We start from the raw sequence: 27,107 nt of genomic DNA, 5'->3' as shown, positions 1-27,107 counted from the left end.
TGCACCATTTAAAATTTTAGTTCAGCTTGTTATTGTGGTATGTAGTCATACATAACAATAAACAAATGACACGTGAAATCGTGTTATTAAAGCAATAAATAAAAATACATTTTATTTTAATCTATTTGGACTTTTCCCGAAGACCGTGAAGGCGGCATGACGTCAAATCTCCTCGACGCACGTGTGAGCGTAGTGCAGAGCAGTGATGGCTGCTGAAAGACTTCAGTTTCATGAAATGGGGTTAGACGACCGCCTGTTAAAGGTAAAAAAACAAAACAAAACAAAAACACCCAAGAAGTTGTTAAGAAAGCAAATGTTAGTTAAAACTTTCAGTCTTTAGCTGAAGTGTTAAGAGCCGAGAATACGTTTAAAAACTTGATAGAAACGGAGGAGAGGTTTCTCTCTGCTCTGCTAGTGTCTCGTGTTGTCAGGCTAAAACATATGTGCCGTGGGATATAATAATATCTAAACTGAATATTAATTGAATATCAATGCATTTGTTCATTTTTTTTAAATTCTGAACCACTCTAAGGGAATGACAAACACACTAAACTTTCGAATGGAATAAAATGAAAAACATAAGTGATGGTGTGTTTTGTTTGGCCGCTATGTTAGTGTGTGTAGTAGTTAATGCCTCCTTACATATGACCTCTGTGTTTGAGTTTTTCTTTCTTCCGCCTGTCAGACTGATTGCTCTGGTTATTTATTAGAAGTCCTGGATTGGAGTCGTTGCCACCAAAGATGGCACAACCAACTGTTGGTTTATGTGTTTAGTTTACTCTAGTTGTCTTTGTCTAATATTAAAAAGGGTTTAATGACGTGAAAAAATGTGTGACAAAGAAAAATCAGAACAAAAACAGATCAAACCCGTAAGCTTGAGTGTATTGCAGTTTTTATGCTGATTATAAATTTGCTTGATTTAACGTTTTAGCTCAGTTTATTAGTGCACATAGTCTAGGGCTGGAACGAATAATCGTGATGAATCGTTCATTAAAATAATTTTCTACTACTTAAGTAATCGAATAATCATTAACTGGAGTATAAAGACACAATTCCAGGGCAATTGCTGAATGAGAAGCACACTCAGAAAAGTAGTTAAACCAAAACTGCACAAAAATATAAACATTTTGCATTGAAGATGATTTAAAAAAACATTTTAGGAAATATGTTTTGCTTTAATTATTGTTTTTTTTTTTAAAGAATTGAATAGTTTATTTGCATCTATTCTCGCTCTAATATTGCATGAAAAGCCTTAAGAGAAAAATCTGCAAAATGTGCCAAATGTTTTGCTCCTATTGTCAAAATTGTTTATAAATTAGGCACTAAAATAATTGCTATTTTTATGATCCTCATATATTGCTATTTATTCAACGTGACAGAATAAACATAGTAATGTTTATCTCCTTTGAACACAACCCAAGCATTACAATATGAAGTAAAATTAGTGGCATGGTAACCTATTCACGGTGTGTCATTGGATCAATGCACGGTTACCAGTCTGCTGCTCAGTGGCTCTCACTTCCTGCTCTTGTTGGCTCAGGCGGTGGCGGATCTGGGTTGGTCTCAGCCCACCCTCATCCAAGAGAAGGCCATTCCTCTGGCTCTGGAGGGGAAGGACCTTCTGGCTCGAGCGCGGACCGGATCTGGAAAGACTGCAGCCTACGCCATACCCATCATTCAGCGCGTCCTGGCCTCCAAACAGGTGGGTAGGAATCCCATCTCACACATTGTTTGATATAACTCTGTTTTATGAAACACTAAAGATCAGCACTTCCTGCTTCGAGACGTTTCTGTGGTGATTTTCCCTGTTTGTTTTTCGTCTTCAGAGCGTTCGGGAGCAGGACGTGAGAGCTCTCATCCTGGTGCCAACCAAAGAGCTCGGTCAGCAGGTTCAGACCATGGTGAGACAGTTGACGTCGTTCTGTTCTAGAGATGTCCGGGTGGCAGACATCTCCGGCAAGGCCGACGTGTCAACGCAGAGGTGAGTCTTTTGGTTTTGGAACATCCTTTGTTTCCTCTGCTAAATGCAACCGTTTTCCATTGTAAGTTGTCCTAAACTCAGAGTTGTAAGCTGCTTCTGGCTTGACAAGATGATTGTCATCTTGTCAATCTCTGTTTAGAGATTCTCTAAACAGAATCTCTAAATCTTCTGTTTAGAGATTCTCCTGCTTTAGACTTTGGTCTGTCAGGAGAAGGGATTGCTGGGTAGTCAGTGACTCTGGGTTTCCATCGATAGAAAAAAGGTTTCCAGCTGTAATAATAAGCTGAACTTGACTGCAATATTTGATAACTGTCATGACACTGACTTTGAATTTGTCTTATTTATTTGAGGTGAAGTTGAATGATGTGGTCTGATGAGCATAAAGACGGCAGCAGTCAGATTATGCAACTTTTTACTTTATTTGTTCATTATATTTTTCCAGCCATCCACTCTGGTCGGTGTTGAAGTTCACCCTTTTACCTGAACTAGTTCTAATATCAGCTTGTACACCATAAAACTAAATTTAAGTTCATATGTCCCTGTTATGTTCAGAGCTAAATTCAATATTTGAACATGACCTGCTTCGTTTTCACTACAGCTTTTATTTATTTATTTGTTTATTATTGGGTCCAGCTTATTTCAGAATATGAGTTATGTACCTTTATGAACCTTTAATGCCAGATTTGTAAAAACCAGTGTTATAAAAATCAGTCCCTTCTGTTTTTTGCAAATTTCACACAAAATCAACAAATCCCAGAATTTCTTTGTGCTAATGCATAATTGTGAATTTATTGCAAATTTTCTGTAAAAATGGCAAAAAAAGGAACGTTGTATTAAAGTGGCTAACTCCCCCCTGCAGGTGGCAGTATTTTTACTCCTCCTATACTTCTGCCTCAGCCTTACTTGTCAAGTTACAGCCTGTGAAAAATATTTGTGTCCCATCCATTTTCTTAATTTAAACTCATCTTTTTTTCTTCTCTATGTAGATATTTGAAGGAGTATAATAAAGAAAAAAATATATAGCTAAATCCCTTGTGAAAATATCTAAAGTAACACCACAAAATCAGGGATTTTGATGGCAAAAAAATCCACAAAAATAATTGTGCAAATCTCGGAGGGAACGAAAAATGCATTATTACACGATAGATGCTCCAAATGTTTTCCTGTCTGTTGACGGCGTGTGTGTGTGTGTGTGTGTGATCCTGTTCCTGAACAGACCCATTTTAATGGAGAAGCCTGATGTGGTGGTGGGGACACCGTCCCGCGTTCTCGCCCACCTCAACGCCCAGAACCTGGTGCTCCACTCTTCCCTGGAGATGCTGGTTGTAGACGAGGCCGACTTGGTCTTCTCCTTCGGCTTCGAGTCTGACCTGAAGAACCTGCTGTGGTGAGAACAGGAATAATACTATACATTAAGGACAATGTATATACTGAATACTAATACCTGCCACACCTTCCAGACTCTTAATCAGAAAAGAAGATTCAACAGAAGGCATCATTTTCCTGTTAGTTGACAATTGCACACTGTAGCATTAAAAGTTTTTGGTTGTGATCTGAAAACTTCTGTTTATTTTCTAGTTTGTTGTTTTTTGGAGACATTGAATGTATGATTCTGTAGATTATTTCTAATTTAAGTTTCAGTTGAAAATTTTGTTTAATTTTTTACAGGAAAATCAGTTCTCATTTTCAAAAGAGACCTAGTTATAAAAATGACATAATAGTAGTTTTTAAAAACTACTTTTAGTGTTTCTTGCAATTTTTGCAGAAAATATACAAGAAATGCACAATTATGTATCTGTGCAAACAAATGTGGGGATTTGATCCTACTGCACAAGTTTCCTCTATCGTGAAATCAAAAAAACTGGAAGGACTGTTTTCCAAATTTGTAGCTTTGGAAACACCAATTGCCTGGACCTCTGTTGAATTAGGCCAGGCACTTAAAAAGAGGGGAATATTTACACAATTAATGCGAGAATCTGTTGATTTTGTGTGAATTTATGCAATTGCAAAATCACAGACATCTGGAGGGGCTGCTTACTGTTGTTTGTGTGACCTTAAATGATAACAAAACTACTTTTTTAATGTTTTCTCCGTGTTTTTGTAGCCATTTGCCGAAGATCTATCAGTCGTTCCTCATGTCGGCTACTTTCAACGAAGATGTTCAGGCCTTAAAGCAACTGCTGCTGCACAACCCGGTAATCTCTTTTTTATTATTATTATTATTATTATTATAATTATTATACATTTGACATGCTGAAGGCTTGTTTTTGCAAGCCACATTTTATTCTCGGCAACATTTTCCATCAAACAAATCCGTCAAATGTTTTTTCCTCCTGCAAAAATTATACAAATGAAAAAAATGCAAACTCAAAAAAATGTCAATTCTTGCAGGAATGTGCACTGAAACCCTCAGTGTTCCATTTCATGCTGCACATGAAAACATCTCCAATGTATAATATGTAATGTTTGCCCAAATTCGTTTCTGCGTCTCTTCAGGTGACCTTGAAGCTCCAGGGCTCTCAGCTGCCTGACAGCAGCCAGCTGCAGCAGTACACCATCAAATGTGAAGAGGAGGACAAGTTCCTGCTCATCTACACGCTGCTGAAGCTGCAGCTGGTCCAGGGGAAAACGCTGCTGTTTGTGGCAGCAGTGGACCGCAGCTACAGACTCAAACTGTTTCTGGAACAGTTCGCCATCCCAGCGTGTGTCCTGAACTCGGAGCTGCCCGTCCAGTCCAGGTGGACCGCTGATGCTGAATCCTTTTTAAAGATGGGATGAAAGATTACTATAGAACATTTACTAAAGAGCTGTTGTGCTCCTCTGCAGGTGCCACATCATCAGCCAGTTTAACCAGGGGTTCTATGATATCATCATCGCCACAGACGAGCAGAGCTTGGTTGAACCTGCCCCGTCTTCTTCAGGGAAGGAGAAGAAGAAAAATGGCAGAGCGAAAGCAGCAAAGTTGGTATCGCTCCATGAGATTAGAGAAAACATGTAGAATCCACTTGGTCAACTGGATCCGGCTGTCTGTGCAGCCTTAAAAAGTCCTAAAGGGGCAATGTTCTGTAAAATCAACACTCGGGGGAACGTAGCTCTGCTTCCTCAGAGCTGCAGAGTTTCTGCGTCACCAAGCAGCTCTCCTCTTCACTATGACTCCTCCACTCAGCTCCTTCAGCCAGCAGCAAATAGCAAACACCTGGTGGAACTGCACATATGTAGTCATATTTCTTTAAAGTCATATTTGATATATATATATTTTTAACAACTGAAGTTAACATAGTTACTTCATTGTGCTATAAAATAACACTATGTGCCTGAAAAACACAAATTACTGCCCCTTTAAAATGTCTTAAATTTGTGTATCTAAAAACAAGACTTTAAAATGTTTTACATTCATCAAAGAAAATGTAAACTGGCCTGAAACACATCACTCACTCACATTTTGTCCTGGTAGGACTATCTGATCTTGTACATTATACGTGTGACTGTTTGAGACACACACTGACATCTTCATTATTCTGTGATTCAAGGGGTTTCAGGCTATCGCTAACTAGCTGCTAATATACTCTTGCTAGCTAACTGGCTTTTTTGCATCTATGATGGGTAAGCGCAAATTTATCACTGGTTGGTAGAATCACATTCATCTAAAAAAAAACAACACAAGAAAAAAAAAAAGATATCCGATTTTCTTTTGTATATTTCATTCATAAGGGTCTTAAAAAGTCAAAATTTTGAGTTGGTGGATCCTGCAGAAGCCCTGCGTTTGATGAATGAAGCCATCAGTGGTATGGATTTCTGAAAACTTTTAAAAAGTCATCTGTTGACAGTTTCTTTGTGATCGGGGATTTTCAGGGCTAAAGATAAGGAATACGGCATCTCCAGAGGCGTGGATTTCCAAAACGTTTCCAATGTCATCAACTTTGACTTCCCAACGTCTGTTGATTCGTACATCCATCGAGTCGGAAGGTCGGCAACGTTCAGACGGCTTTCAGGTTGTGTGTTCCATCCTCTGTGCCGTTTCAGACATTTCCATCTCTTTCTGATCGTAGGACAGCGAGAGCCGACAACCCAGGCACGGCCCTGTCGTTCATCTCTCACACCGAACTCGATGCCCTGGCAGAGGTGGAGGAGGCCCTCGGTGGAGGTGAGTCTGTCTTAAATGTGTTTGTGTCCAAGTCCAATCCTGCAGCTGACATGTTTGCAGAAGCATTCTTTATGTTTTATTTGGTGATAACTGGAGCGTGCCTGCGTGCTTTGTGTTCAGATAAAGCCGAGGCGGCGCTCAAACCTTATGAGTTTAAGATGGAGGAGATCGAAGGCTTCCGGTACAGGTGCAGGGTGAGTCCTCGTCGCTTCCTGTTAGGTTGCAGAACGATCTGTGTCGTCTTGTGAGCTCACCGACGCGGTTCCTTTGGCAGGACGCCATGCGGGCCGTGACGAAGCAGGCCGTGAAGGAGGCCAGACTGAAGGAGATCAAACAGGAGCTGCTCAACTCGGAGAAACTCAAGGTGAGGGGCCGTCTGGAGGAACGGAGGCCACGTTCAGATAATGTAGGAACCGACGACTCTGCTCTCTCACCCAGACGTATTTTGAAGACAACCCCAGAGATCTGCAGCTGCTCAGACACGACAAAGACCTTCATCCTGCCGTCATCAAGCCTCACATGAAAAACATTCCCGACTATCTGAGTATGTACAGCACACACACTGCTGCACTGATGGGACTCATTACACATTTTCTTGGACGATAAATTATTACCACAAACAATGATATTGTTGTCACTAGAATGAAAATAATTCAGCTCATTTTAATGTATCATGCGATTAACTGATTAATTGCTTGTGACAGGCGTACTCCTTGTTACTGGTCCGATAAAGTCATTATTCTAAACTAGGGGTGTTTAAAGTGGAGCCTGACCACAATTCAAGAATAAATTAGATCAAAACGCTACTATTCTGCTACTGTCGAATAAATGCAATTTTGTTTACATTAAACGCTGCAAATGAACACAGTTTTAAATCAGACATCAATAAGTTTGTTCATGTGACAAGTGATTACAATCATGCTATACCATCATCCTACAACTGCTTCCTGTCATCATCTTCTTTGTGATTTGCGCCAGTGGCAGCATGTGGTTGTTGATGATGTGATTCGAAAAATGTGTTTCTGTTGCAGTTTTGCGAAATAAATCAATTTTGATGTGGCCAAAAGAAAAAAATCATCCTAGCACCAAAACAATTTATTAAACAAGAGTTCTTTATGAAATCGCCATGTTTCTGTTAAGCCAATTTATTTTTAGTTTGTCAGATTACGCAATTATGTGATCAATGAAAATGCAGCTAATGCAATAGACCAAAGTCGGTTCTACAAGATCTTGAACTATGAGTTGCACTTAGTTTCTCACATATTGCGCTTTCATTTTTATTTATTTTTTATAAATGATAACATGATGGAGTCAGTTGTGAGGTTTTGTTCTCCTTATGTTTGATTTAAATAATTTTGGAACCTTATAAATACGGGATGTTGTTCATTATGTTCTGATGACATGAACTGCAGTTGGACAGATTTGTCCTCACAGAATCAGAAGCTCAGGCTTCTGTCCGTCAGCCTGAGGGCATCCAACAAAGCTAACGCATCAGTTTCACACTTATGCTGCAGTTCCTGAGACTCTGCGTGGCGTAGTGAATCCACTGTCGAACAGGAGGAGGAAGAGGAAGATAAAACCAGCTGCAGAAGGAGTGGTGAAAAGCAGCTTCAAGGTTGGTTGCAGATGAGAACACCAGAGCAGCGTGATACTTGTCTTGTTTATGAAGGGCAAATCAAACAATCCTGAAAAGTTTTAATCTTAGTGTGTTACTTTGGTGAGCTACCTTCCATTTTCAAAGTTTTAACTAACATGGAGTTACAGATAAAAGTAGGTTTAGATTAAATTAATAGGGTTTTTTTTTTTTGCTCTTCTTTCAGTTTGTACTTAATGCATTTTTCTAAATGAACATCTTGTGGATTTGAAAAAACATAATTAGTTTATTTTAAAACATGATGTTGTTTTAAGGGAGCTGTCATGATTAAATGGTATCAGACAACATGCAGTAATTCATATTTTTACAAAAGATCATAGATTGCAGTATAATTAACTTTGAACTGTCTGTTTTCAGCTGAATGTGCACATTTAGTTCATGGTTCAATATATGTTGATATGTTCTTCTCTTCCGAAGTTCTCTTGTTTTTTTTTTTTTTTGTGTTTCTTTGTTTCCCTGAATAATGTAATCAGATTTTATTCGGATCACGATAAACTGAAATGAGTGATTGTGTCCTTGGCAGAAGAACGTCCGGGGGAGGAATCCGCTGAAGAGTTTCCAGTACAAACAAACAGGAAGCAAAAAAGCCAGAGGTGGCAAATCATAGCTGCTGGAGCCCAGAAGGGGGAGGAGATCAGTTCTGCATATTCCACCCATTCAGAGACTGTCATTATGAGGATGGTGTGTGTGATCGTAAACACACTGAAGACAGAATGGACTCTGCATATCGACATATCGCGTTAAACAAAACATGGGCTTCTGGATCCTGACAAACTCACAGTTAGACCTGTTATCACATGAAAAACTCTGTTTTCTAAATAATTTGAAAATGTTTTAAAGGTAAAATTTCTTCACACCAGTTTTGGCTGTTTTTTTGTTGTTTTTTTGTAACAATTGAGAGCTTGAAATATCTTGGATCCAGGTGGGAACATGATGAAAAGATCCCATGTCATTACCATTCGAGCAGCAGTATTTACTAAAATTTCTCATACAGCTGAAATTTGTTTGCATTGTTTGGAAATGCAAATAAACTTATTTTAAACTCTCAAGAGTTAACGGTGAACTGAAATAAAAATGTTTAATGAAATGTTTGTGAAAGTTTGATCATGACAAACGGTTGTACATTTAAACCTTTATTGTTTCCCCTTCAACCATGACAGCTCAGCTTATATTTTATTTTAATGCATTCAGCCATTACAAGAAATCAGTGTAATAAAAATAAAGACGATACAAAAACAAAACTCTTAAGAAAACATTGCTTTTTCTGTTTTGTATGCAGTGGAACGTAGAAATACAAATAAAAAAATTAGAATATTGTGAAAGGAAGTTTGTTGGCCAATCAGCCTTTACAGCTTTTTTAACTGATTAGACTGGGACACCATGATTTCCAATATTTCACAATATTCTAGTTTTCTCAGACACAGAGTTTTGGTTTTCATTTTCTGTAAGTCATAATCACATAAATGACCAAAAATGAAGGCTAGAAATATTTCACTGTATGATAAGTCCATATAGTATGAATTGAACTTTCTTTAATGAGTAATAAAGAATACTGAACATGTTACATTTTTAAACATGTACTTTCAATTTGATTTGACTCTAACCCAGCAAACTCTGCCTTAGTCTCTGCTCAACAGACTATTCAGTGGTAACTTTAAAGTGAAACCTCATAAAAATCCATTCTCTTCATTCATAAGAGAGGCACTGATCAGAGTTTTGTGACAGTTTTTCAGTCTCTGGTTTTGTGAAGATTTTACCTGCCAATACCAATTTTAGTTGATTCCCAGTTCTCCTTAAAAAACTGACAGGAATAAGAATGGCATTCAAAACATTTTTCTACCCTTCCTACTGTGAGAGATTGCTAAATATTTCTATTGGCATGCCATGTGTTAGGGAGAGGAAGCACTTTTAAAATGTTAGTTTAATACCTATGAAACAAAATCAAACTGATTACAGACTTTAGATTGTCCAGTTATCATTTGTGACTCTCGGCATTGATCTTCAGTTCATTCCCTAGAACTCCGATGTCAAACTCCACTTTTTAATGCTAAATGCAACATTCGGATGCATCTTTGCTTTAGCACACATAAGTCAAATAATTAGGTCATTGCCAGATATCTAAAGAACTTGACTACCTGCTGAGGAGACAATACTCATTTGTTTCAGATGTGTTGGATCGGGGACACATCTAAACACTGCAGGTTACCAGGCTTCGAGGACTAAAGTCTTAGACCCTGCACTAGAAAATTCAGATCCTCTAATTTGGAGATTTCTGACAACATTCCCAAATAACAGCATGTTCAATGACGGCCAGAGATCGGACACTCGAGGATAGAACAGGGTAATGTCACTGTATCACACTGCCTGGCCAAAAATAAAATAAAAATCACAGGTCACACACTAATGCATCTCCGGACTACCTTTAGTTTTGATTACATCATATATTGTGGGATTTCAGAACCTTTTGATGAGGTTCTGAAAACAAGTCGTCTCAGAGATAGAGGACTTATTTTCATCCAGTGTTGCATGAATTCTTCACCAAGATGTTGTATTGGTGATGGGAAAGTCTGGCCGTGGTGCAAAGTCTTCTCCAGAACATCCCAAAGATTCTTAACGGATTCTGTGGTTGAGATGGGGGATGAGTCTGAATAACCTGGTCATTAAGTATATTCAAGTAGTCAGCTAAACCTTGACCGGAAGTACTGCAGCAATCCCAGATCGTTTGCAATGCCGCCAAGGTCAGGCATCAGTTGCCCGACCTTGTTAAATCGCTCTAGAGCAGTGGTCCCCAACCCCAGGGGTTCTGCTCTCCAGTTAGCCTCTCTGGTCAGTAGTTTTCTTATGGCTACACAGCTGCTCAGTCCCAATTCCTTCAGTACCCTCCACATTGTGAGAGTGGAAATGCTCTTGCTTTTGTTATTAAACATAACATTTCTTCGAGTTCCACTGTTAGTCTTCGGTTTGATGTCACAGAACACCTAAGTGATCGCAGATCATGACCATTCAGGATTTTTTTCCGACCATATATCTTCCTTGGGGATGCTGCTTCCCAGGTTTCCTTCCCTTTCAGTTTTCAATGTGTTGGACAGTTCTGAACCTAATTTTAGAAGCTTCTGCGATCTCCTTAGATGTTTTCTCTGCTTGATGCCAATAAACTGACCCTTCTCAAACAGGCTAATACCATTTCTTTGACCACAGGACTTGACTTTCAACATGATTTTTACACATTGCATCAGTTGGGGTTAAATAACTTGTTTCTGGCTCAAAGATTATGCAATAATTATCTACAAGGAGACTTGTTCCACTTTGCTTAGTTCAGTCCAGTTAGTGACTTTTTTCTTTGCCCAAGCAGTGTATGTTCAGCCTTCCTGTTATCTTACGTCTGTGCTTCCTCTGTCAGCGCACAAGTACTGAGACCTTGAAAGTCTTCCTAAGCAATCTAAACAATCACTTTCACACCACCGACATCTGCATTTTCAAATTGTTAGGTCTTAGACATGGTGCGTTTACTGATCAGATTTAAAGTTACCGGCTTACTAGTCACTGCTCCAGATCAGTCGAGTTGAAAATCTGCCAATTTTTTGGTGCATTTCTCTTCACAGAGACCTTTAGAAAACTCATTAAAAGACTGTAGAAGTAGTAGTTTGTAATGTGTGGTTATTGAGGAGTTGTGCAGATAGATAGTGATTTATTTATTTTTTAATTTTAAATTTTTTGCTAATCAATGGTGTATTCAAAATTATACTCTTGCGTAGGTGCTGAGGCAAATATGAAGGTGTCAAACGGGTTCTCTGTATAGCTGTCCACAGGTAACCAGGAGTCATACCAGGAGGTCGTGCTCTCAGCAACAGGTGGTTGTGTTGTTGTTGTTGTTGTTGTTGTCGTCGTCGTCGTCGTTGTTGTGGTGGTGACTCTGCCTCTTAACCTTTCGCGCAATTTGCGTAGACGCATCATCTTGAACCGTCTGAGTCGCTCGGCTCTCTGAGAGTTGACCTGACTCTCCTCCCCTGTGACGGCTGGCTGTGCCGTTGTGCTCGAAGCGGTCGACTTCACCCTGTTCGTTTTGGTGACGAGTCGAATGGGTCTGTTCCCGTTGCGCGCCATAATTTCTTTGATGCGGTCCCAGTTGGACTTGGCTAAGGTGAAGCTGCAGGGAGTAGCCCCAGTGTCGTAGCCCACCATGCAGAGCCGCGTCTGGGGCGTGTGGCCGTCAGCTTTGGCCGTCACCTTGTATTCACCGGGATTCAGCAGCCGCCAATAATCCCCGCTGGCAGCTAGAAAGACATGTTTAATTAATACAGAACCTTGCTAAAATACCTGTACCCTCTTTTTATTTAAACATTTAGTCAGTCTACAACCACAAACTTCCATGTATTTTCATGGAATTCTATGTGACAGACTGACACAAATTAGGATCCAACTGTGAACTGGAAGAATGATGACATGGATATCCACCTGAACTGGTATGTTAGCCAAAGAGAACATTGACAAGAGAATCGGATTATTAGTGGTGCACACTCTAAATATGGTCTTTATGGAAGAACTGCTGAAGGAACGTTATAGCACGTCTTGAGAAGGTTTGTAAACCATGTCTTCCCTTCTTTTCACAGCACACACTTTGTGTGAAACATAAAATCTTAATCAAAGCGTACCAGTTTTGACATCATGCCGGATTCCCTCCACAGTTATTGTGGCATTTGGCAGCGGGTTTCCCTCCATGTCTCTTACTATACCTTTTATTCCTCGATTCACCTGCAACAAGAAGGCAGATCATTTCAGAGCAGGATTTATTTTATGGTCATTCTTTTACATAAATATTCTGAAATAAAACTCTCCTTCCCATAAATGAATGAATTTGTGCTCACTTGTTCCATGAAGGACAGAAGAGCCTCGCGATTGTTCTCCCACTCCAGTGCCAGTTCGCTCTCATGAGGAAACTTGTCACAGCCGAGGAAGACAGAGAGCTCAAAGCAGTTGGTGTGAAGGTAGCTGAAGTCGTTCATACCTGAGAAGGAAATTCACGGAGCTTGTTATTGTTAACTTGTAAGAGTTGTATTGCAGATGCTTGTATCTATTGGAGTAGGGTTAGGAGAAATCATGAATGTGAAACAGAGGTTTAGAAAATATCCAAGCCTAGGGGAAAATGCAGTGGGAAAATGATGCCTGGATATTGAACACCCAGTATTTTTCTTTGTCAAATGATGAAACTCAGTTCTTTAGACGGACTCTACAGATACTACATCTTAGCCCTTTTGGTTAGTCTTGTTACAAAAAAATGTCCTTATAAATCAAAGTAGAATTTGCTCTTTTGATTTTCTTGTCACAAGGAGTGCCCATTCCTCTCGGTTATTTGCCATCTTCTACTCACTGCCCACCACTGGTTTCCAGCTGGCTCTATTAACAATCCCCTGTCCTCCAGTGACATCATCACCGTGGCAGGATCCCCAATAGGTCTCAGTCATGGTTAGATGGCTGTGTGCGTATGACATTGCCAACCAGCGAAACATGGCATCATCAGGAGTCTCTCTGAGCGCTCCTTCGTTCTGCCTCTGAATACGAGCCCAGGTCTCTTCGTTCATCTCAGCGTTAACCCTCCAACGCCGACTGTCGGTTAACTAACAAAGCGAGACAGCACAGAATCAATGATTGTACATTTTGGAAGATATTCCATGATACTCTTTATCCTATTAACCTTACAGAAATTGGAGGACGCTGCATATCAAAAGGGTACACCACCATTTTCTCTCCTGCTTGTAAATTGGCTCCGAGCACAAATGGATTGCGCTCCATCCATGAAATTATGGCTTTGGTTTCTACTGCAAGCTAAAGCAACGGCACAGAAAGAAATACTTGTTAATATATTTGTGGAAGTTTCGTAAATACAGATTCAGCCTCTGATGTTTGCTCACTCACAGAGCCACCAAGGAAGTTTTCTGGCAGTGGAATGTGATGATTGGGCACTATGCGAGGCACCCAGCCTCTGTCCTCGGCTCCCCACAAGATGCTGTTCAGGTCTGGGAAGTTCTGGAAGATGTCATAACCTTCTTCAGTCCAGTGACCCAGTGCCCAGTTTCCCATCTCTGAGCCCTATAGGACAGCAGGAGGACAATATAAAAAATCTAAATGTAGATTTTATGAATGACTCACTTTTCTAGAACAGAAGCAACATTTTGCCTGACATTTTGGCTTTAAAGCATCAAGAACTCTAACTTTTAAACAATACTCAAAACTACTAATAACTAAATAATGTTTGGTAAGGTGGACAATATTAAAACATTTTTATAAATAAAGTCAAATTATCACCATGTCATCAACACTCAATTTGAGCCATTCCCATGAAGATATTAAGAGTAGTCCAAGGATCAGTGCCTGAGGAACACCATTATTTCTACCAAAGTAGTGAGAAGTGATACTTTTTGCAAGCAAACAAGATCAGCCAGATGAGCACTTCCAAGCTGTGTTGTAATAAAGTTCCAATATGTTAAAGTTTGAACAACTAAAGAAAGACTCAACATATTTAGCTTATGTAAAAATTCACAACTCTGTCTAGCAAAGGTGCATCATAATGAATCATGATGGAACAATGGCTTTTGGGCAAATGAATGCAAAATACAGATGTTTACACATAAAGCACATTACCATGCCATGTTATCATAGACACCTCATAGAAACAGACATGCACAATGGAAGAGGAATTTAAATTTGGGCACTTTGCAGCCAATCATCTGACGGCTCTATTTTTGCCCAAATTAAGGGATCCAAACAGTAGAGCAATGTTGTGTGATGAAGATGGAGAATGGTTTAAAATTTCTCCAAATTGAGGGGAAGAGGGGTGAGTTTATGCATAAAAACGATTGCTTTGTGTTTTTGCTACTGAAGATGTTTCTACAAGGTATGAAATCATGGAGTGGGTTTAGTTTGGTTACACACCCTTTTTGGACAGACTGTTTTTCTAATATCCAAACACTTAAAATCCTAAGTTGTTACAAGGATATACTTTCTTTTTATATTCATTTTAGGTAGATTTTCCCTCCATTTAAAAATAGACAAACTAAACTTTAGATGTCATTAATGTCGTTGTGACTCTTGGGGTACGGTACCATCTCATAGGCCAGCTCGTAGGCATCTGGATTCAGTGATGGCACCAGGTGAATCCTCACTCCATCCACTAGGCGTCGCACTCTTGGGTTTTCATCTCTGTACTCCTTGCAGAGGAACTGCATTAATAGCAGGAGAAGCTCCCTACCCAGAGCCTCATTGCCATGGAGACCTGCTGTGTAGCGAAACTCGGGTTCACCTGAAGATGGGGTAAGGTAAAGTTGTAATGTCAGGGAAGTTTTTCCCATGTAATCACTCTGCTTGTGATGTTATGACATGTTTTGAAGTAAAATGTTTAAGAAGTCTAAATGTCGACCGGTTTCGTGTTCGCCTGGGTTGTCTGAGATCTCCATGGCGTACATCTTGAGGCCTTGTGAGCTTTTCCCAATGTTGTAGATCCTTGTGATGTTGGGGCACTCCTCATTTATCACCTTCATCATCTAAAGCATTGAAATACAAGAAAGAGCAAATTTATTGCTCATTTATGTTTAATTTATTTTGACCAGAATTTCCTCTTCACTGTCTTGTACGAAACCTGTCTCATCTCCTTGTAGTTGTGATGTCTGAAGTCCAGATCGTCAGACGCGTTGACCTCATTCTCACTGTGGTAAGTGCCTGTAAAATAACACCCATAATGTCAGAAATAAATGAATTAATACCTTATTTACACAGACCACAATTCAAATAAAATTGAAGAAAGAGAGACAGAGATAGCTTTCTTCCTTCAAAAAGACTAACTACTGGATAGCAGCTATCAAGTTAGCTGGCTAGATACTAGTTTACTAGCTATCTAGCTTACTGAAAGTATTTTTAATTATTAAATCTTTGTTTTACTTTTTAATTAATTAGTGATCCATTTAAACAATATACTTGATTTTTCTCTTTTGAGTGTTTTTGTTGTTGTTAAAGCTGCTACTTTTCTAGCAGTTGGAATAGCTGTCATTTGAGCCTTACCGCTGAGAGACAACTTAACAGTTCATGTTAAAGTTCATGTTAAAGAAATGGATACCTCCAGTGCTGTGTGTAAATATAGCCCATGTTTGCCAAACTGCAGTGTTTTTCTTTCCAGGGGAAGGTGAACGAGAATGTCCTAACTCAAAGGAAGGAAACCCTGGATGAAAATATCTAAATATAAACGTCTCAGTAGTTCTAGAGTTATGAAACCTGAATTATGTCCCCAAACATCGATACACCGTCCTAAAATGCCAGTTTCAGCCATTTTAATGTTACCTACAAATTGCAGAGTGTAGCTTAAGTGAGTCAATCAGTTGTATAGAAAACAATAGATTAATTGAATGAAATAAAATTTGATGGTTTTTTTTATGTCAGTACTTTTAAGGACCTTTTATATGTTTTCCTACTTCAGTGCGCCTGGTTTAAATGAATGGACTGTTAAGTTCTTTAGAAGTTGGTCACATACTCAGTCACATGGTTCAGGGGTGTTAGAGTAAAGAAACATAGTAGTTCTGATTGTCAATTTTGTTTGTCCTGATGTTGGTTTCTGTAGTACTGACTTGGTAGCTGACAGGCCAGGACTTCGGCTCTCAGACACAGGCTGCCGTTCCAGCTCTGGGGAAGGATCCGGATGTAACGCGCCACCACTGGTGCAGCGAACTGACTCATTACGGGTGTTTCCTTATCCACGTTCCCGTAGAAGAGCTTGAGGAAAGGGATCACACAGAGAGAGGGATTATGTTTTTGAAGTTCCTCTTTGAAAATGTCCGGCTGGACTGCACTGTTTAGGTCCTGCTCACCCATTCGGCGTAGCCATCATGCAGCACCGTCCAGTCCCGGCTGTCGTTGCTGAAGGCCACAAAGTAGGACGATACAAAATCCTCCCTGAAATGAGAACATGAGTCTTGAGTCCACAGTCCTCCAAGCTCCAAGATCTAGAGACGGACGGTCTTGACAAAATAGCTCAAACCTATGCCGCATTTCCACTAACCATAAAATTGAAATCAAGATTCCGTTTTTATTTATGAAATGTCATCCGGTGTTATGAGAAGAGATTGTTAAAAAAAAAAAAAAAGCTTTTCTAAATGCCGTTTGAAACAAAACTCACAGTTGCTCCGAGTTCCTCCCTTGGGTGATGACACCGGTGAACTCCACCTCTCGCCGAGCGTCCACCTGGAACCAGTGCTCCTTGTCCTCAGGGTCTGCACACCATGCACCTCCATACATGTCCTCCTCATCTTCAGAGCTCTGCAAACACAGTTCACAGAGCTGCAAATACACTGTTGTATCCTTCATCATACATTATGTTTGTTCTGAGGATCTAAAGGGACAGTATGATGTATTTTTCCAGGTACATAATACATAATCAAATAACTATGTTACCCCCAGTTGTCATAAAAATGCTATACACATCAAATATGATTTAAAAGAAACTTGACTTTGTGATTTGATGCCTTGAAATTGGGCCTCTGGCGCTTTAAAAGCTCCAGCTTTTTCTGAAATCCACCTTCAGGAAGTCATAACAACATGGCTCCTCTGTTAACCCATTAACAGTGTCTTTACCAGTCTTTCACTGACAAGTAGCTCATAAAATGAGCTCATCACATGTGTAGGTTTTTGCTAAAGTGGGAAGTAGGAGCTAAGTGGGAAGGGCCGCTCTGTGAGGTGGAAGTTTGAAATCGAGGCCTTGAAGGCAGCCCTAGATCCACTCGGGTACTAATGGATTTCTCAAACATGTATGAAAGAATCAAAGCAACACTCCAGGTACGTTTTGATGAGGAAACAACATTACATGATATAAAGCTAAAAAATGTCAGGAATATGCTTAGATTCCATTAGTTTGGCTGTTTTATGGCCATCATACAAGGTACAATGTGTGATCATAAAGCATCAGCTGGGGGAAGGGGGTATCAGGCGTTCAGATCGTTTTCTTCTACAGTGTACCTGCATGTTGAGGCGTCCCCTCTGAACTGCGAAGCCGTGGTGAGACTGAGAGGAAGCCAGCAGCTGGTCGTCATCCACCCGGTGAGACTCCAAGCCCAAAGGAGGACACTCTGACACAACGACAACAACACGCCAGATCTCACTGCCAAATGTCTCAGGATCAAACCAGTCCATGTAAGTCAAACCAGTGTTGTAAATGTTGTACTTTTTGGCTGAGCAGGAAAAGCCGCCTGCTTCAGTCTCTCTGCTTCTTCCTCCTCCCATTGTTTCCTCTGCTGCTCAGCTGTGGGATTACAAAGCAAACAGATCTAACTTATAGAGGATCAAGCTCCACTTTTTTTGTCCTACTAATGCTAATGTGTTCTTAGCATTAGTAGATGCTACTACTAATGTAGTAGCCCTGCTACTAAATTAAGGGGCCATGCCTTAACTTGTTGATGCTGTTTTGGCAGAAAGATTGTATCCTTCAATATGCCGAGATATGTTCTTTTCATGTGGTGGAGCAAAAGTCTTTTACAAAGAAAAATCTCAAATATGTGACATTTTTATTGAGAACCTGTCACTCATTTAACCCTAAATCAAAATACAACTCTACCAGCTGCTTTGTAGTTGGTACTTTATTCTGAGTGTAAAAGCATCCTCGGGTTTCCTAGAGAACAATGACAGAGTGTATAAGCCGGGGGTCCAATACCTGTACGACCTGAGAGCTGGAATTGACCTCAATCCTCTTGTTTAGAGTCACAGATCAGCTTATTTTTATTGAATCTTCCAAAGGGAATTTTGTAATTTCCTTTTTTTTTTTAAAGGAAATTTTCAAACTATTAAACTAAAACTAATGCATATTCTTTGGAACATTGCATCTCTGTTGAAAATGTCGTCAAACAAGTATGTAGTTTGGAACCAAAAGAAAAGATAAATTACTTCATACAAAAGAGTATTTCTTTTGTATGAAGTAACTAGTCCACCACTAGTCTCATTCTTTGTGGCGATTCTATTTCTTTGATGAAAACGGCTAAGAAAAACTTTTAAACCTGCTATTTTTTGAATGATCTTTACTTTTTGTGTTTTTATGTTTAATATGTTGCTTTTTATGTGCAGATATGATTTTATTTTCCTCAACTACCCTAATATTCTTGTTTTTATCTAACAAAAGGGTGGATTCTTAGGGCTGGAGTTTGTACCTGTCTGCCCAGGTTGATTGTTTGGGTTCTTTTGTTCTTCGGACGGGCTGTACTGAAATGTCATTGCCCTCCCCCCCCTGGTAATTCATTTATTTATTGAGTTCACTGGTTTTACATTTTTTGTTTATTAGAAGCTATAGTGGTGAGTGTAGAGATACATGTGGCTATAGATCCCTTATATAAGCAGACTTGTCCTTAAAAAAAATAAATCTATATTTTCCTTCGGTTACCTTTTTCTGCTTTCTCTTTGCGGGCTCTCTCCTCCTCCTCTTGTTGTTTCTTTGCTATTGCCTCTGCCACTGGAAAAACACAGAGAAAGTCTCTCGTCAGCCACCATCAAGACAGCTGTCTTAATATTTGTCCGGTTCTCGGCTGGATCAAGACGTACAGTCAGAGTAATCATACTCTTCATACCAGGGACCAACGAATGGAACAGACGTGGTTTCCTCTGGAACAACAAGAAAGAAATAATTCAGATATATGGTGTTAGAGATATTTCAGCAGTGATCTTTTCCCATGAGGCCATTTAAAAAAAAATCCATATATATACAGAAAAAAAAAAAGTGGGAGTGTTTTGATTGGTACCCGCCAGTTGTAAAATTACAGTAATATTCAATAAATTAAAACATGCATTTTGGTAAGGCTTGTTTGTCATATTAAAATTACTTCATGACAATTGCAACTATTAAAAATACTCATCAGTAACATCCCCTTTTATCTGATAAAAACAGACCTGCTGTAATATTCTAATCCTAAATGTTATGTCTTCATTAGCTGTTGACAAATAAATAGTATTAAAACATTAGACTGTGTAATCAATAAATACAAGTGTGTTACTGGGAAAAAGATGAACTTTTCATTTATGTCAAATTATTGAAAGTATCTGACACCGTATCTTTCTTTTCATTTTCAAGCAAATCCTCAATTTGTCCCACAGGAATAGTGGGACAAATTATGTTGCCCATAAATTTGATCTTATTTGGGAACAAAATCAACACAGAAGCAGATGCAGATCAGACACAAATGATAAAATCCCAACCATTCACTGTGTGATGAGGACTACCTGGTATGTACATGATGACCTCAGTGGTAGTGGCTTCCTTCTTGTGTCCTCTGATCCATTTGTCTGGAAATATCACATTATCATCACAGATACATGGAGATGTATGAAGGTGATTTTTATGTCTACAGTCAACTTTTGTACTGAATTTTAATCCCATCTCATCTGAACTTCACTTCAAGCTGAAAACACATCTACTGTAGACATAATGCAAAATCAATAGTAATGTAATAATAAAGTAGCAGATGATGATAATGTAAAATGCTGTGCCAGGATCCTTACTTCCAGATGTCATCTTTTTCATGGTTTTCACCAGTGGCAACATCCAGTTGTTGATCATGTCATTTGTATGATGCGGAAAAAGTGTTTCCATTGTAGCTTTAGATATGGCCCAAAATAAAAAACACCTCATCCTAGTGAAAAAATCTTTATTGGAAAAAAAAATTGTTTTTCAATGAGGAAATTGGCGTGTTTCCATAAAGCAAATTTATTTTTAAAATGCCAAATTGCACAATTATACAGTAACTGGAAACGTTTGAGAAACTGAAGTGTTTCTGATCTTTCCCAAACAAGCAAAAACCCTTTGAGCCGTTCATGTACAGCCATCAGTTAGCGTCAGATGCTACGGTTGTTTTTAAGTATCGTTACACACCTTCCTGGCGAGTTTTAAAAGAAGTTAGTGTGGTGCAGTTTTTTATTTGCTTTCTCATTGAAAACATCACAATTGCAGATCCGTTTAGCAGAAAACAGAAATTTTTCACTTCCTGCGAATATGTACAACCACTACTTACAACCCACAGGAACCTCAGTGCTTTGTTGTTAAAGGCTTAAGGAAAAGCTTTGGCTCCAGAAGCAAAGATGCTGATTAAAACGGCATCTGGCAGCTCAACGGTCCATGTTGGGTTTTAGTAGCAGATGAAGCCAAATAAAAGGAATAATTAGTTTTACAATGTTATTTAATTGTAATTCTAGCCCTGATTTATGATGTGGATGTTGAGGTTTGTTTGCTTTGTAGGCTCAAATGCAAGATCGCTTTGTAGAAAAGCACTAACTTATTTCCACTAAATTGGAAACAGGGCTTTGTTTTATTTTTTTTACATGTTTTTCTCCCCTCCAGGGGGTCTTTTGTGGGCTCTAGTGTCCCTTATATGACAGTAGGCTGACAGGAAAGGGGGAAGGAGAGAGGGGAAGACATGCGGCAAATGTCGCCGGGTCCGGGAATCGAACCCGCGACGGCCGCGTCGAGGACTAAAGGGCCTCCAAATGTGAGGGCTTTGTTTTATATCACTGCAGCCTTCCCTTTTTAAGTGAACTGGGATCAAAATGCAGGGACCAGAAAGCAAAGGCCCAATTAAAGTTAATAAAAGACTTTAAAATGAAGCGTTTGTTTTTTTTATAATTCACCTTTTTAACTGGCACCTCAGCGGTTAATTGACAATGTTTTCACAGAATACATCCACAGGTATATTAATTCAAATGTGTCTGTTAATCTATCAGAAGTTTCTGAAAGGAAACCAAAAACTCATGTAGCTTAAAAGGCAGCTATATCTAATACTGATTTAATGAATCTAAACTTTTGAATTTGAGGAAAGTTCCAAAAAATGTCTAAAAAATGTTTTCGGCAAGTTTTCTGGCATTTAACAAATATAAATACTTTGATAATTCTAAGTCAAAACAAGAAAAGCTGGGTCAGATTTAACTTCAAACAGTGAGGGAAAAAATGTTTGTATTATTATTCAGTGTATGTTACTATCTTATTTCAATTGTAAATAAACGCATAAATACTTTAGCTACACCGATTTTTGTTTTAGAAAGGTTTAATTACGCTACCAGAAATATAGTTTTAAACTATTAATTCTTCTGTGAGGACTCGGGTTGGGCATCTTACCCAGGTCTGGCTCAACAGGCTCCGTTGGAAACTCGGGTTGATTCGCTGTAAAGATCAGATCAAAAGCTTTAAGCACACTGAAATCCCTTTATTTTACAGCAACAGACTGGAACAGTCAGAGTATTCTGGCAAAAAGATCATCAAGTTGAATATTGCTCCCCTGACTCTCCTCCTACCTGAAACCATAAATCTGAAGTGAACTCACTTGTTTCCAGGCCCTCTTCCTCCTCCTCCAGTGGAGGAAGGCGGAGCTCCGGTTGCGCCGTGGTCGTTACCAGCTTTGGTTTCTTGGTGGGTTTGGGCGTCTTTGGCTTCTTTGTGGGTTTGGGTGGCTTTGGTTTCTTGGTGGGCTTTGGTGGTTTGGGTTTCTTGGTGGGCTTTGGAGCTTTCTGCTTTTTGGCTTTAGCCTCTTTCTCTGCTGCCTTCTTCGCTTTGGCTTCAGGGAGACGGAGACATAATCCGTTAATTGAAACCAGAACGCGAGTGAAGATGCCTACTCAGAGCAGCTGTGTCACTTCTGTGGATGTTTAACTGCTACATAGCCAGCAAGTGTTTTACTGCAACCATCAATCTGCATCAGAAAACGTGTTCAGACTGGAGCACGGGCAGACGCTGCATCAAATACATGTAGATTAGTCTGTGCAGAAACAAAGCGCCGCTTTATACTACAGAGAATCAAGACGTATCATAGAGAGGAGTGTGTTTGGGTCCAGTACAAAATGCTCTGTTAGAACCCGTCCTGGTTCCTGTTAATTTTCTCTCTTTCTGCAGGTGTAGAAGCAGATGTAGAGGGACATTGACAAATTGTCCATGGGCATTTGGTCTGTTACCTATATTGTTTTATGTAAAACATATATATGCGAAATTAAAATAGATAACTTAGATCTGAAATTTCTTTTATTGTTTAGTTTAATTTTGGAGTTTCTGAATAAAAACAATAGAAAGTTACGCACACTAATATTTTTTGCCTGATGCACTTTTAATCATTTCCCTCCTGCATCATATTTTTCATATATTGCAAAATATGAATTTTGCATTATAGGTCCCTTTAAACGCGCCAATCCCGAACTAAAAGAAAAGTTTCAGTTTGCATGCCTCATGCTTCTTGGAGCCATCCTCCATCTCCTGACGTGATTCTGACTGATTACCTGACCACTCTTCCTCTTTGGATTCATTGTCCTTTCAGATCACAACACTTTCTCATATTTCAGTCATCTGGCAGTTTGATTCTCCTCTGTGGTTCCGATTCACTTCTTCTTTATATTGTTGCATAAAGCGGTGAGGGCTTCCGCCAAGTCCACTAGTTTTCCTCATCTTCCTTTTCTTCTCTTCCTAACATAATTTCATTCGTTACATTCCCTACCATAAATTAAACATGTTTCAAAAGAGTGTATACTTCTCCTTCTCTGATCTTGTCACATTTGTGGACTTGTTCTGACTAAAACAAAATGTATGTACCATTATACTTTAAAGTTGGAGTGTGCACCTTTTAAAGAAATATGTATTTTACATATTTGTTAAAATTATTGTTATGACTGTGTAAGACAGATAATTTGTGTAGAAACGGAACTCCTCTGAATTTTCCCAGTACTCCCAGTACTAACTTCAGAGATACACCAGTGAGATACAACCAATCAGAACCAGAAGGAGGGTTTTAGCACTGTTGTGCAGTTATATTAAATTTTTTTAAGAAATAGAAGATAAAAAACTAGCACTACCCTAAAATCAAAACTCATCTGCATCAAATTAAATTACAGTGTTATTCAGAAGATGAGCTTGGGCTTGAGCAGAAAGAAGCCAGTAGGAACATTCTTGCCAAGACGCTGAATCACATCACTTCACTCAGTTCGTGTTAGCAAAATGGAGATAAAGGAATTCAGACTTTGGCAAGGACTAAGAGCTGCACAGACAAAGGCAAGTACAGACCTTTATGTAACTACTGTTACTCATGGAAAACACAGGTAGCCAGGTTTGTGGTTTAGCTGAATGTGGAGCAGAGTCACAACATGAGCTCCCTTGCAGTGGTGTATCTGAAAGTGGGGCCTCTTGTAAATCCTTTCTCCCCACTTATGGAAAATTGTAGTGGAAACATTTCAGCTGTTAGTCATTCTGTGTGGTTTCCCCACAAATGAGCCTTCTATTTTCCTTTTCCCTAAAAAAACTTGCTTATCAAAACCAGCACCTAAAATCTATATGTAATGTAATATGGGTAACTTTACCCATATTAGGACTTTGCATTGACTTCCATGCATTTATGCCTAACCTGGACATTTTTTCAAACCTTCTCTTACTATTATTAGTGTATTCCTACTGCTAACCTTAAACAAAACCTAATTCACACCTTACCTCTTCACCTAAACTCTAATGCTAAACAATGGGGCTCACTTTATTAGGCTTTGGTTCCCATAAGGCCCATCACTCTTCAGAGGTAAGTAAATATGCCAAAAATAGTCCTAAAAAGAATAGCTAAACAAGTATACACACACACGCACACACACACACACACACATTTAGTATGTCTTTCTTTCGTCACATTGACTTCCATTCATTTTGTATTAATTTCTATAGCTTAACCCTGACCCTAACCCTAATCCCAACCTGATCTAAATTCACACCTTAGTCCTAAACCTAACAACTAATCCCAAAACAGCACCTCTTCAAGAGGTCCCTACAACATAACATTATCCTTATGATGCATAAAATGCAAGGCCACACACACACACACACACACACGTACCCGGAAAATATAACATGTCAGCCGTATCGTTGTGGTCCTGCCAGGAAAATGTCAGGCCACCAGCTGAATCACTGCAAGATTCTGGCCAGTCATCCCAGAATCAGAGGCATGTTTAACCAAACAACATTCCTGCAGCTCTTGATCTGCTTTTGTTTAGGACAACATTTGCAGAGAGGTAAGAATATTGCTGATGCAAAAATAAATGTCTGGACACATCTTTCTCTCTCTCTCTTTTCTCAAACTAAACGACTGCCTGCCTCATAGATTGATTGCAGACTTTCCCGCCTGTGTCGCCTCAGAGTCTCAAATTTAAAGAGACATTTCAGTATTTTTAATTGTGCTTCTTTTAAAAAGGTTTGAAGCAGTTAAAGACAATTTCCTTGCTCTCTTCATTCAATATTAGTTAAAATTCATTGGTTTTGGACGCTGAGGTCAACAGCTGGTATGAGAAAGGACAATACCAAAATAGTTTTCTGTTTCAAGGAATCCAAATCCAAAAATTATTCTTGCCGCATTTATGCATCTATTTTTATGATCCTTTGTATTTGCTTTGTGTACTCAGCAGTTTCAAATGCAAAGCTATTTTAGAAGTTTTAATGAGTGTAAAATTATTTGCTTTTGGATTTTTATTGAACAGAAATGCTTTAAGTTTTGTTAAGTTTTGTTTTCATGCAGAAAGATCATTGGTGGCATACCACCACTTATCTCCATATTCCATATAAACGATGGCCTTTTCTGTAAACGATTTTCAAATTCATATAGAGACTGGAGCTATTTATAAATATGTTATCTAAGTTTCTATCTTTATGTTTACTTCCATGTTATTTTAACTAAAATCATCTCAGTGCTGGCCCCTTTGGTCAAATGATAAACAATAGAGCTTTTCGACACTCTGCTCCACATTCAGGTATAAAAGCATCTCACTCAGACACATGGTGAGTCATCAAGACTCAATAGCTGGAATGGCAAGCGTGGCCACAGCAAGCTTTGATCGATGGCATTACTCAACTTTACAAAGGTGTGATGTATTTGCAATGTGGACACAGAGTGGAATGACTCTCCTCTACTCTGATCACTGGTGACAGTATGCTGCAGTACAGGAAGTGGGAGGTGCTCACGGCAGAGCATTGTTGCCATAAAAATCTCCAACAACACAGAAAAAAAGATTTTCTTGTTTTTGTTTTTGTTTTGTTTTTGTTTGTATAAGAAGTCGCTACAGGGATTTTAATAGTCACCAAATATAGTGACAAAGTTTAGAAGTAAGCAACAGTGCATCTTTCCTCCTGACCACAGCCCTGCTTAACAGCCTCCATTGATCCCCACACCTGGCCACAGCCCTCTGTGTCTTTTGGCTCCACCCACTTTGCTGGTATGTTTCCAAATTTGTGAGGGGTGAGGATAAGCTTTTTTTAAGTTGGTTTGTTGCACTTTAAGACTGTAAAAAAAAATCCGCTTTGGTCAAGGTCCCTTTTGCTTCAGCATTTGAGACCAACTTATATGGATCTATACTGAATGAAGACTGTATCACCCTGCTAAATGCCATCTATCCATAATAATAATAATAATAATAACCTGTCTGTCTACCTATCTGTCTGTCTAAACTAGCTATCTGCACTTGCCTTGTCCCTGTTCTCCAGCTCATTCAGCAAATTAGGTCAAAAGACTAAGATTTTTTCTCAACAATGAATTGCTAAAGAGAAATAAGGAAAATGTGTGTATTGCAGCTGATGTAGTCATTGCTATAATTAATCTTTGTTTTGCCATGGCACAATTTTTCCATTTTGCACAAATGGATTTTTGTGCAAATGAAGAAACAAATTGCATTGTCTACTGCAGTTATGATGTAATACACTTTTAGCAGAATTTCATTTCAACAACTCCACACTATTCCTTTAAGGCTGTAAGTGGGACCTCTAACAACATGAGAGGCCAGGAAAGGTCAGGAAAACTCACATGCATTTTTCGCTTGAGCTCCAACTTACCGGCCTCGATTTCCTCAGGGCTTTTCTTTTTCTTTGCTTTGCTCTTCTCTTCTACTGTAACTTCAACTGGCTCGTCTGACATTTCAGTGTCCCATCTGCCCCCGTCTCCGATCAGCCCCCGGGGTTCTTTCACCAGAGCTTTGGCTCTTGACAGCTGCTTCTCCTCCGCAGGTTCTTTGGGGGTGACAAGAGCCCAACAAAGGCTCAGCCCGACCCAGACCACCAGCACCTCGGCCCTCATTTCTCTGAAATAAAGCAGGAGGGTGAATTCCAGCAGATGTACTCCAGGGGTAAATCCCAAAACTAGATGCAGAGATTGCTCGACATCTGATCTGCAGATGCAACGGAGGCGTCTGGAGATGAGGACATGAAAAGGAAGAGTCTAGAGAACTTCCTCCTCTCTAATGAGAGCTTGCACAGGCTGAGGAAGAAAACTCTGCTGACTTAACACGCACACATACACCTCCTCTGCTGCCTCTTACTT

General features: G+C 39.3%; 2 protein-coding genes across 2 annotated transcripts; one reads left to right on the top strand and one right to left on the bottom strand.

The window, feature by feature from the left end:
* The first annotated feature begins 139 nt into the window (after positions 1 to 139).
* On the top strand, positions 140 to 9,343 carry ddx56 (DEAD (Asp-Glu-Ala-Asp) box helicase 56). The gene is made up of 14 exons (XM_044095832.1): positions 140 to 262; positions 1,541 to 1,702; positions 1,827 to 1,981; positions 3,198 to 3,368; positions 4,086 to 4,176; positions 4,478 to 4,719; positions 4,808 to 4,942; positions 5,834 to 5,947; positions 6,031 to 6,125; positions 6,246 to 6,319; positions 6,400 to 6,489; positions 6,564 to 6,669; positions 7,640 to 7,740; positions 8,303 to 9,343. Exons 1-14 carry the CDS (start codon positions 206 to 208, stop codon positions 8,384 to 8,386), a joined length of 1,677 nt encoding a protein of 558 aa, XP_043951767.1. The 5' UTR covers positions 140 to 205; the 3' UTR covers positions 8,387 to 9,343.
* Positions 8,900 to 27,107, bottom strand: aebp1a (AE binding protein 1a). Its single transcript, XM_044095831.1, has 20 exons — positions 26,624 to 27,107; positions 22,110 to 22,340; positions 21,905 to 21,949; positions 20,020 to 20,082; positions 19,345 to 19,404; positions 19,187 to 19,255; positions 17,981 to 18,058; positions 17,776 to 17,885; positions 16,940 to 17,079; positions 16,632 to 16,716; positions 16,392 to 16,536; positions 15,413 to 15,492; positions 15,194 to 15,317; positions 14,880 to 15,076; positions 13,693 to 13,866; positions 13,477 to 13,602; positions 13,148 to 13,394; positions 12,645 to 12,784; positions 12,432 to 12,531; positions 8,900 to 12,053 (listed from the first exon to the last, which is right to left on the bottom strand). Exons 1-20 carry the CDS (start codon positions 26,862 to 26,864, stop codon positions 11,497 to 11,499), a joined length of 3,012 nt encoding a protein of 1,003 aa, XP_043951766.1. The 5' UTR covers positions 26,865 to 27,107; the 3' UTR covers positions 8,900 to 11,496.

Source organism: Gambusia affinis, linkage group LG17, assembly GCF_019740435.1.
Source record: "Gambusia affinis linkage group LG17, SWU_Gaff_1.0, whole genome shotgun sequence".
Lineage (NCBI taxonomy): Eukaryota > Metazoa > Chordata > Actinopteri > Cyprinodontiformes > Poeciliidae > Gambusia > Gambusia affinis.
This window is presented reverse-complemented; position numbering and strand designations above follow the sequence as displayed.

Excerpts from the sequence above, each read along its gene's own strand:
- ddx56 (XM_044095832.1), top strand. The coding sequence starts at position 206 with ATGGCTGCTGAAAGACTTCAGTTTCATGAAATGGGGTTAGACGACCGC. Across the intron at positions 3,369-4,085 it reads GACCTGAAGAACCTGCTGTG|CCATTTGCCGAAGATCTATC; the intron begins GTGAGAACAGGA and ends GTGTTTTTGTAG. Across the intron at positions 4,943-5,833 it reads GGCAGAGCGAAAGCAGCAAA|GGCTAAAGATAAGGAATACG; the intron begins GTTGGTATCGCT and ends GGGGATTTTCAG.
- aebp1a (XM_044095831.1), bottom strand. The coding sequence starts at position 26,864 with ATGAGGGCCGAGGTGCTGGTGGTCTGGGTCGGGCTGAGCCTTTGTTGG. Across the intron at positions 17,886-17,980 it reads TTTTCCTGCTCAGCCAAAAA|AGTGTCCTCCTTTGGGCTTG; the intron begins GTACAACATTTA and ends TCGTTGTGTCAG. Across the intron at positions 13,395-13,476 it reads TGCAGCGTCCTCCAATTTCT|TTAACCGACAGTCGGCGTTG; the intron begins GTAAGGTTAATA and ends TCGCTTTGTTAG.